Source organism: Moschus berezovskii, chromosome 11 (genome assembly GCF_049115385.1).
Source record: "Moschus berezovskii isolate FMDL1 chromosome 11, NW_MosBer_1.0, whole genome shotgun sequence".
In the NCBI taxonomy this organism is placed as follows: Eukaryota; Metazoa; Chordata; class Mammalia; order Artiodactyla; family Moschidae; genus Moschus; species Moschus berezovskii.
In genome coordinates, this window is record NC_142470.1 from 104,360,567 (window position 1) to 104,371,796 (window position 11,230).

The window sequence follows — 11,230 nt, forward strand, 5'->3', positions numbered from 1 at the left end:
TCATCTTGGGACATATTCTCTTCCTGGGTATTTAGAAGGAACCACCCAAAAGACTAACTTTCAAACAAAAAAAGATGAAAAGAGCATTACAAAATTGCTGAGTACATATTTATACTCACTCTACTTGTAATGATAGTAATAATTCAAAATGATGGGTAGCCAAGCTCAGCTGACCAAATGAGATGCTGGGAGGAGCTTGCAGTGGGAGGGGTTGGTGGAAGGTGGAGGGTTTGGGGCAGGTGGCTGACTCTTCAGGCGTTCCCTGGGGTCAACAGCAAGTTATCCTGGTGGCATTTGTGTATTCATTCAGTAGCTACTAGGGGAACCAGGGCTCTTTATACATGAGGAAGATGATTAGAATAATGGTGCTTGAAAGCACGTGCTTGATGGTGACCAGTTGTCTGATCTCTTGTCTGCCGAGCCTACTATGAGTTCAATCCTGGACCCTGACCATGACCTGACCTCTAGGGGGTTTAACTTTGCTGGCAGAAATAGCCTGTTTATTGGTATCCCCAGGCTCTGGCCCAGGTCTGTTCTTGACTAGGCAGAGGGAGAACAGGGAACATGACTCAAGGTGACCAAAGGGGTCTGAGATGCCCAGGCTAGGGGCTTAGAGGAGTGGGAATGTCTTCCAGCTCCTTCTTTATTTTTCTTTTTTAATTAGAGGATAATTTCTTTACAATATTATCATGGTTTTTGCCATACATCAACATGAGTCAGCCATAGGTATACATATGCCCGTCCCTCTTGAACATCCTTCCCACCTTCTTCTCCAGCCCACCCCTCTAGGTTGTTACAGAGCACTGGTTTTGGGTTCCCTGCATCATACAGCAAATTCCCACTGGCTATCTATTTTACATATGGTAATGCATATGTTTCAATGCTGTTCTCTCAAATCATCCCACCCTCTCCTTCTCCCACTGTTTCCAAAAGTCTGTTCTTTATGTCTGTGTCTCCTTTGCTGCCCTGAAAGTAGGATCATCAGTACTATCTTTCTAGATTCCATATATGTGCATTAACATAAAATATTGTTTTTCTCTTTCTGACTCCACTCTGTATAACAGGCTCTAGGTTCAACCACCTCATCAGAACTGACTCAAATGCATTCCTTTTTATAGCTCAGTAAGATTCCATTGTGTATATGTACCACGTCTTCATTATTCATCCATCTATCAATGGACATCTAGGTTGCTTCCATGTCCTAGTTATTCTAAATAGTCCTGCAATGAACAGCCAGGTCCTTCTTAAAGCAAAGACTATGGCAACACACTGAGGAAAGTGTAACCTTTTCTCCTACCTAAAGGAAAAAGACCCCAAGTAAGTCAAACACTAATATAAAATTCTCCTTTTGGTAATTATATTTTGATAACGAGGAGGCTACTAGGATAAGGTACAAACATCAGAAATTGCCTTTTCAAGATCTGTAGTCAGGTCACCATGTTTCTCCATGTTGAGAATCAGAGTATCTAGGTTTCTTGAAAGAATTAGTTTTCTGTAGCTTGACAGTATGTTGAGTCTCTGTGGGCTGAGCAGGAGTCTCAACACTTTTAATTAAAAGGACAGATGGAGCACATGTCCCAGTTCAACTTATTTCATTCTGATTCCAATAATTAATTTTCTTATTCAGACATAGGGACACGGTCTGAAGGGACACTTCATTCTTTTCACACCTTTCCATAGAAACAGTACATAGTGTTATGACGACAATTGATATTTTCACATCTTCAAGCTAATTTCTATTTAAAAATCATTTCAGGATCTGTGGTGCCAAGTTATTGATATGTCTGTGCTGTGGCTGCTTTTGGGCCTCCTTGTCCTTACAGGTGAGTGTGCTCCATTTTCCCAAATGACCTTGGAGATGGGAAAGATAAGCATGGGAATACTATTTCTGATACTTAAAACTACAGTGGAAAAAAAACTGCAGTTTTTTTCCCCAAGCTATTCAACAAATCCTGGGGTTGCTAACAGCCACCCACAGTCTCTTCCAGATGCCTGACAAAAGGAGGGAGTTCTCCAGAATGCAGGATGGGCTTACAGCAGCATTGCTTGAGGCCAGACTTTAAATCTATACCATTGAACAATGCTCACTGTTCCTCTATAAAAATTCTTTCACCAAAAGTACTTACTGAATTTATTAATAGGCCATATATTTCTACAGAAGGATTAAGGTGATTTACCACTGTAAAACTAATGTAATTCAAAAGAAAGCTAGCATTTTGGGGATCAAGGAGATGTGACTCAGTTAACCACTGAGGCTGACACTGTTGCCATGCTTGAATTTCAGATTTGGTCCTAAGGTTCCTTGCAACTAGGGCAAAGAGGAAAAGGTCATGTTTTTTGACAAAGAAAAAGAGGAAGCATAGTGTCTTAGGAGAAGCAAATTTTTTTTCCTGGATCTGAAATTTAAAAATTTCTCAAATGGGGCCAGCTTTACATTTACTCCTTTCTTTCTTGACCCACCAATTCAAGAAATATTTTTTTAAAATTTTACAGGGAATTTTGGAACTATAAGAAACTAGGGAAGAGGAAACAGATGGTGGAATAGAAGGATGTGAGCTCACCTCTTCTTACAGAAACACCAAAATCACAACTAATTGCTGAATAAGCATCAACAAAATAATGCTAGAACCTAGCAAAATAGATATTCTACATCCAAAGACAAAGAAGGAGCCACAATGAGATGGTGGGTGGGGGCGTAATCTGATAAAATCAAATCCCATACATGCCAGGTGGGTGACCCACAAACTGGAAAATAATCATGCCACCAAAGTTCTCTCACCCAGAATGAAAATTCTGAGCCCGTGTCAGGGTCCCCAGCTTGGGAGTCTGGCAATGGAAGGAGGAACCCCTGGTAAATTTGCCTTTGAAGGTCAGTGAGGTTTGATTGCAGGAATTCCATAGGACTGGGGAAAACTGAAACTCCACTCTTGGAGGGTGTACATAAGGTCTTGTGCACACGAGGAATCAGGGTAAAATGCAGTGACCTCATCAGTGATGGGGTCAGACTCACTTGCTAATATTGGATGGTCTCTTGTGGAGGTAGGGGGAGTGGCTCACTGTGAAGACAAGGACACTAGTGGCTGCAGTTCTTGCCATGAGCCTTCTTGGAGGCCACCATTTTTTCACCAAGACCTGGCCCGACCCAACAGGTGGTAGGCTCCAATTCTGGGATGTCTCAAGCCCAACAACCAACAGAGTGGGAACACAGCCCCACCTATCAGCAGACAGGCTGCTTAAAGTTGTCCTAAGCACACAGCTGTCTGACAAACTATACTCCCTGACACATCCCGGTCCACCACCAGAAGGACAAGACCCAATTCCACCCACCAGTGGGCAGGTTCCAGTCCCTCCCACCAGGAAGCCTGCACAAGCTTCTTAGCCTCATCCACCAGGGGGCAGACAGCAAGAACTACATTCCTGCAGCCTACAAATCAGAAAGTGCAATCACAGAAAGTTAGACAAAATTAGACAGCAGAGGAGTATGTTCCAGATGAAGGAACAAGATAAAAACTGAGAAGAGCAACTGAAGTGGAGTGAAGTGGAAATAGGCAATCTACCTGAAAAAGAATTCACAGTAATGATGAGAAAGATGACCCAAGACCTTAGAAAAACAGCGGAGGCACAGATCAAGAGGATACAAGAAATGTTTAATAAAGACCTAGAAGAAACACAGAGCAAACAGAGGTGAACAATGCAATAACTGAAATGAAAAATACACTAGAAGGAGTCAGTAGCAGAATAACTTAGGGGGAAGAACAGATAAGTGAGCTGGAAGACAGAATGGTGGAAATTGCTGCTGCAGAACAGAATAAAGAAAAAAGAATGAAAAGAAATGAGAACTGTCTAAGAGATCTCTGCGAAAACATTTAATGCACCAACATTCACATTATTGGAGTCCTAAAAAGAGAAGAGAGAGCAAGAGAAAGGACCTGAGAAGATATTTAAAGAGATAATAGCTGAAAACTTTCCCAACATGGGAAGGGAAGTGTAACCCAAGTCCAGAAATAGCAGAGCTTATGGAGGACTATGCTGCTGACATGTAGTAATAAAACTGACAAAAATTAAACACAAAGAAAAAATACTAAAAGCAACAAGGGAATAGTAACAAATAACGTACAAGGGAACTCGCATAAGATTATCAGCTGATTTCTCAGCAGAAACTTTGCAAGCTGGAAAGGCATGATATATTTAAAGTGATGAAAGGGAAGAAACTACACCAACACTCTACCAAACAAGGCTCTCATTCAGATCAAACAAAGAAATCAAAAGCTTTACAGACAAGAGAATTTGGTACCATCAGACCAACCTTGTAACAAATCCTAAAAGAACTCCTCTAGGTGGAGAAGAGAAGGCCACAACTAGAAAAAAAAATTACAAATAGAAAAGCAAACCTGTTTTTGAACTGTGGTGCTGGAGAAGACTCTTGAGAGTCCCTTGGACTGCAAGGAGATCCAACCAGTCCATTCTAAAGGAGATCAGTCCTGGGTGTTCACTTGAAGGACTGATGCTAAAGCTGAAACTCCAATACTTTGGCCACCTCATGCAACAAGCTGACTCACTGGAAAAGACTCTGATGCTGGGAGGGATTGGGGGCGGGAGGAGAAGGGGACAACAGAGAATGAGAGGGCTGGATGGCATCACCAACTCGATAGACATGAGTTTGGGTGAACTCCGGGAGTTGGTGATGGACAGGGAGGCCTGGCGTGCTGTGATTCATGGGGTCGCAAAGAGTCGGACACGACTGAGCGACTGAACTGAACTGAACTGAACTGAAAGGCAAACACAAAGGTAGGAAATCATCTGTATACAAATATGACATCAGATCCAGCAAGTGTGAGTAAAGGAGTGCAGAAATGCAGGGTGTTGGAGATGCCTCTGAAATTAGAAGACAGCAGCTTAAAACAATCTTGTTTATATACTGCTATATCAAAATCTCATGGTAACCGCAAACCAAAAATCTACAGTAGGTACACACACAAAAAAGAAAAAGGAATCTAAACACAACACTGAAGTTAGTCAAAAAAATCACAGTAGAAGAGAACAAAAGAGAAAGGGAACAAAAAGGAGCTACAAAAACAAATCCAAAGCAATTAACAAAACGGCAGTAAGAGCACGGTGGTGGCGGTGGTTCAGTAGGTAAGTTGTGTCCAACTCTTGCAACCCCATCGACTGCAGCCTGCCAGGCTCTTCTGTCCATGGGATTCTCCAGGCAAGAATACTAGAGTGAGTCACCATTTCCTTCTCCAGGGGATCTTACGGACCCAGGAGCGAACCCACAGACAAGCGTGTCCTGCATTGCGGGTGGATTATTTTACCACTGAGCCACCAGAGAAGCCCTATGTGTTGATGATTACCTTTAACATAAGTAGATTAAATGCTCCAACAAAAGGACACAGACTGGGTGAATGAACACAAACACAAGATCCGTACAGATGTCGTCTACAAGTGATCCACTTCAGATCTAGGAACACACAGGCTGAAACTGAGAGGATGGAAAAAGCTATTCCATGCAAACGAAAATCAAAAGAAAGCTGGAGTAGCAATATTCACATCAGACAAAATAGACTTTAAAATAAAGACTGTTACAAGAGAAACAAAAGGAAATTTGGGGAACAGGTATAATGTGACTAGGAAGAGGCTACAGGGCAAGGAATAATGAGTAGCACAACCAACTACTATTAAGGGTATTTGTCACCAATCATAAAGATAAAAGTGCACTGATTAAAAAATAAACAAGAAAATGCTGGCTTATTTAATTTTTAGTACACTCATAAAACATCAAGTCACTTCATTTCCTCATTTCTCTTAGGTTACTCATTGAAAGTTTTTAAAGTAATAATTATTCTAAAATACCTGTATTTTCAGATGTCAGCCCCATGAAGTTCTTAATAAGAAAACAGAACTTTAAAATGTATTTACATAAACCTACAGTGGGTTTCCCAGGTGGTGCTAGTGGTAAAGAACCCGTCAGCCAATGCAGGAGACATAAGAGACACAGGTTCAATCCCTGGGTTGGGAAGATCCCCTGGAGGAAGATCTTCAAGCCACCCCCGTATTCTTGCCTTGAGAATCCCGTGGACAGAGGAGCCTGGCAGGCTACAGTCCATGGGTCGCAAAGAGCTGGACACGACTGAGCGACTTAGCACACAGACCTACAGTACACAGATGATGATGTGCCACAGACATACTTCCCCAAATCCGCAAATCATGAAGATTTGATGACATAATCCGATTTAGTCAAAGACAAAATAAATAAAAAAGAGTGACCTAACGCGAAGTCCTTACAAGCTGACAGCAGTGAGGTGACTCTGTCAAGGGGCAGTCGCTTGCTCTCTGTAGGTAACTTGTTGCTGGCTCATGTGCCCTCCTGATGTGAACTATAAATTCTAGGGAATGCTCGCCCCTTCGGTGACTAGAACGGAAGTTAGAGAGAGAGAAGGAAGGGCAAAGAGAGAAAGGGAAGAAGAGGGAAGAGGAAGCCTGGTGCAGAGACCTGGTCCTGGACCTCACAATGCATCCTCCCCTCTTTGCTGTCTTAGGCTCCCACCTAGAAGTGTGCCCAAGAGCAGGGGAAGCCAACTCTGAGTCCAATTTACCAGTTGTGCCTTCACTTTGACTCTGGGTTGAGATCCCAGTGAGATCAGGCTTCATACTATGTGTTTCTCCAGAGCAAGCACAAGTATCTCAGCAGACCACAGAGTTAGGAGTATGAGGGAGATGCTCTGAGGGCTCATCTAAAACACGAGATGAGGACTAGCTTACAGGGAACACAGGATCTCAGCTCTGATTCCAAGACACCCACCCAACAGCACTGTTCAGCCCCAGAGGTTTGCAAGGATTATAACTCCAACTGTTCCTCAGTCCATGCAAGAAGAGGTAAGACACTAGTTTCTGTAATCACTTAGTCGCCATACTATAAATTTCAGAATGCTTTCCACGGCTGTGTGATTTCCACTGTCATTGATTTTAGTTCGGCTTCGTAATGGACAGAAGTAGGATCAGAACTCCTAGTTCAGTGTCTCAGATGGGCACTTGCTCCATTTGTAGGTTCATCGGAAAGCAGCAGTTGGGGATGCTATGGAGACATCCGGACCCTCCACACCCCTGGGGCATCTTGTGGCATCGGAAGGCATCAAGGCCTGAGCTACTGCGGTATTCATCATCTTTCTGTCCACTCTGCCTGCCTCCTCTTCTTCTTCTTTCTCCCAGAAGGTGACTCCTTTCGGCAAGGGTATCTTCCACAGGACTCTGACGCTTCCCTCAGGAGGCCATCCTTCACCTGTCTGTCCTTTCCCATAGTTTTGATCCTTTCAGCATATCCTTCAGGCCCCCGCTGCCTCCCACAGCTCCACCTGGTGGAGTGGTAAAGAGGGTACTAGATGTGCGGTCCACAGAGCTTGTCTGAGTGTCTTGGTTCTGGGGCGTCAGCAAGTCACTCAGTTCTCCTGAGTGTCCACTGGACGTATAGCACCAACTGTAAGGTGGATGAGAGTGCTTGTGAAACCAGTAAAGTGGACTAGCCAAGTAAACTAGTACTGATCTTCATTTTTTGTCATTTCTCATTATTTCTTAAAAGTTTAAGCTCGCATGCTTTCTGGGTGTCATTTTAGGGTAGAAAGCTGGGCAGGGGTGAGCATACCTGTGAGGGAAACTCTCTGAGGACTCCTTGAAGGGTTGGGAGAACTTTTCTCTCACACTCTATGTGTATGGAAGCTGGTTTTCCTGGGTCCCTCTGGGATGCTTAGGGGCCAATGGTGCGTCTGCCTGTGGAATTTCCCAGGTGGGCCAGAGCAGCCCCTGAGAGCCCAGCTGAGGAGCACAAAGGACACTTCTTGGGGCAAAGTGACTCAGGTTCAAAGGAAGAGAATTACAATCTCAGGTCTAGGAATGGCCATCAGGGATTTCAGACCAAAACTTGGACTTCTCAGTCCTAGACCATGGCCCGGGTCCCTGGAGTGTATTTTCTCTCTCCTCTTGAGTTCCTGTTTCAGCACAAATCACCTCAACCTGCCTCCTTCCTTCTATGTTTGCTGTAGGAGTCCGTGCTTCTGAAAGGCTGGCTGAAATAGACATGCCATCCCTCCTGAGATATCGACCTATCATGCGTGCTGTTGGCCAGAAGTACTGCGTGGACCCTGCTGTGATCGCTGGTGTCTTGTCCAGGCAGTCTCATGGCAGCAACATCCTAGCCAATGTGGAAGGTGTGGGTGATGGAGTCAGGGTGGTACAGGTAACCTACCATCAGTCATGATATCTCATATGTCACTTCTCACAACCCAAGGGGTTCCTTCACATTTGTTAATTTTTTAAGAAAATATTTATTTATATTTATTTATTTGGCTGTGCAGGGTCTTAGTTGCAGCATGTGGGATCTAGTTCCCTGACCAGGGATTGAATCTGGGTTCCTTGCTTTGGGAGCATGGAGTCTTAGCCACTGCATCAGCAGGGAATTCAATGTTCAAAAAACTCAACATTCAAAAAACTAAGATCATGGTATCTGGTCCCATGACTTTATGGCAAATAGATGGGGAAACAATGGAAACAGTGACAGACTTTATTCCCTTGGGCTGCAAAATCAATGCAGATGGTGACTGTAGCCATGGAATTAAAAGATGTTTTCTCCTTGAAAGAAAAGCTATGACAAACCTAGATGGCATATTAAAAAGCAGAGGCATCAGTTTACCGACAAAGGTCTGTATAGTCAAAATTATGGTTTTTCCAGTAGTCATGTATGGACGTGAGATTTGGACCATAAAGAATGCAGAGAGCCAAAGAACTGATACTTTTAAACTGTGGTTCTGGAGAAGACTCTTGAGAGTCCCTTGAATAGCAAGGGATCAAACCAGTTATTCCTAAAGGATAAATAGCAAGGGATCAAACCAGTTATTCCTAAAGGAAATTAACCCTGAATATTCAATGGGACTTCCCTGTAGCTCAGATGGTAAAGAATCTGCCTGCAATGCAGGAGACCTGGGATGGATCCCTCGAACAGGAAGATTCCCTGGAGAAGGAAATGGCAACCCACTCCAGTATTCTTCCCTGGAGAATTCCATGGACAGAGGAGCCTGGTGGGCTACAGTCCATAGGACTGCAAAGAGTCAGACATGAATAAACGACTAACACACACATTCATTGGAAGGACTAATGCTGAAGCTGGGGCTCCAATACTTTGGCCACCTAATTCGAAGAGCCAACTCATTGGGAAAGAATGATGCTGGGAAAGACAAAGGAGAGGAGGGCGGCAGAGGATGAGGTGGTTGGATGGTATCACTGACTCAATGGACATGAGTTTGAGCAAGCTCTGGGACATGGTGAAGGAGAGGAAAGCCTGGCGTGCTGCTCCATGGGGTCACAAAGATATGACTTAGTGACTGAACAACAAGATCACCAGGGAAGTCCTCCTCTCTTTTTATTTCCTTCACATGTATTGTTGCTGATGGCTTCCCTGGAGCACAGTTTCACAGAATACAGAGTGAAAGGTGCTCCCTGGAGCTGGAAGAGCCCAGCCCTGCCTGAGAGATGGGACCTGCACTTCTGCCTTGCTTAGAGCCATAATTTCTTCAACCATACCCTATTCTGGATTTCCAATAAGGTGATGGTGCAGGAGAGAGATCACAGACTGAGTTTTTGCTCTGTTGTGTTGTAACCATGTGACCTTGGATAAATCACTTACTCTCCCTGGATCTCAGTTTCCTCATCGACAAAATGCAATCTCAGAGAATCATTATGAAGATTCAATGAAACAATGTGAAAAAGTAGTTGGTATTTGGTGGATTCTCAACAAATATTGAATTTGTCTTTCTCTTGTCTTCTGTCTATACAATTCTTAGTTGTGAAGATCGATTTCATTTTTGTGCTAATTCTGACCAGTATCACTTACAACCAGATAGAACCTTTCAGGGAACTGTTGAATTCGACTGTTAAATTAACTCTGTGCTGGGGGAACTGGGATGGCAAAGATGACAGTGAGGCTTTTTCCTTGTATTTCACAATATTGTTTTAGTTGTTGAGAAACCTTTAAGTATTGCAGTCATAACTTAAGCTTTCAGGAAAACATATTCCTCAATGACCTTTAAACAGGCTCCCCAAAGTATGTGACACTTGACAATTTAAAGATACTTTCAAATACTTTATCTTCTTTTGATCTGGGGACTCACCCAGATGGGATTGTTGGGGAAGACAAGTCATCCATCCTCTACAAGTTAGCAAGTGGATTTGCAAGGACAGAGGCATTGCTGCAAAGTCACCTGGCAGCTGGAAAATGCAGAACTGGGACTGAGGACAACATTAGTGATGTTATCACCAGCGTCATTTCTCCTGCCCTGTTCTGCCTTCTTTCTAAAATCTCATTCTTGGGGAAAGGACAATCCATCTTCTTTGAAGATGAAGAAATAACTCCCCAAAGTCATACATTTCTCCTACGTATGGTGAGATGCACATGGTGTCTAAGAAAAGTCAGAAATAGCTTCGGACATTCAGATATCTGGAAGAAGAGTTATGAGTATAGATAGAAAAGGCCCTTTCTAACCTGTTGGGGGGGAGTTGTGTTTGCAGCATAGGAGGAGGGCATCAGACTAGTCCCTACACTGTGTCACCTCTGGTTTTCAGCTGTGTCCATCACCATTACCCTGAAGCCCTTGCCCCCACTTCTAGCTTTACTATTTACCTTTGGGGAGATTGAAGGTGGCAATGGTTCTGCCAAAGGAGGAGGAGAGAAAAAGAAGGAAAATGAAAAAGTAGCCTTGATCCCAGGAAGCTGTGAGACCCACTGCCTCTCTCCCTGCAGGACCCTGGTCTTCATGCCCCCACATCCCGGATCAGTGAGGCCCAGGTTTCCCGAGTGACTGAAGTCCTGACTGTGAGAATCAAAGAAATCCAGAGGAGGTTCCCAACCTGGACCCCTGACCAGTACCTGAGAGGTACGTGTTCCCCATGGGTCGGTTTCCCCGCATGAAATTAACAGGAATACAAGTAATATGTTGCATCCGATTCCTCCAAACCTTAGTTGCCTCCTGAAAAGCAACTTGGAAAGAGAATTTGAGTTAACTGCTGAGCACCCTGCCACAGTGAGGGGCTGTGGGGTCAGCACTAACTAACGTCACAAATTCTAGGTGGACTCTGTGCCTACATGGGAGGTGCTGGCTACATCCGAAGCAGCCAGGACCTGAGCTGTGACTTCTGCAATGATGTCCTTGCACGAGCCAAGTACTTCAAGAGACAAGGCTTCTAA

General features: G+C 43.9%; 1 protein-coding gene across 1 annotated transcript; it reads left to right on the forward strand.

Moving 5' to 3' along the window:
* Positions 1–1,780: 1,780 nt before the first annotated feature.
* LYG1 (lysozyme g1) lies at positions 1,781–11,230 on the forward strand. Its single transcript, XM_055400361.2, has 5 exons — positions 1,781–1,823; positions 7,048–7,152; positions 8,037–8,230; positions 10,787–10,919; positions 11,112–11,230. The coding sequence occupies exons 1-5, from the start codon at positions 1,781–1,783 to the stop codon at positions 11,228–11,230; spliced, it is 594 nt and encodes a 197-aa protein (XP_055256336.2).

What these genes read in the sequence shown, in the direction of transcription:
- LYG1 (XM_055400361.2), top strand. Translation starts at nt 1,781, where the DNA reads ATGTCTGTGCTGTGGCTGCTTTTGGGCCTCCTTGTCCTTACAG. An exon ending in GGGCCTCCTTGTCCTTACAG is followed by an intron (nt 1,824 to 7,047) that starts GTGAGTGTGCTC and finishes CTCCATTTGTAG; the next exon opens with GTTCATCGGAAAGCAGCAGT. An exon ending in TCAAGGCCTGAGCTACTGCG is followed by an intron (nt 7,153 to 8,036) that starts GTATTCATCATC and finishes TGTTTGCTGTAG; the next exon opens with GAGTCCGTGCTTCTGAAAGG.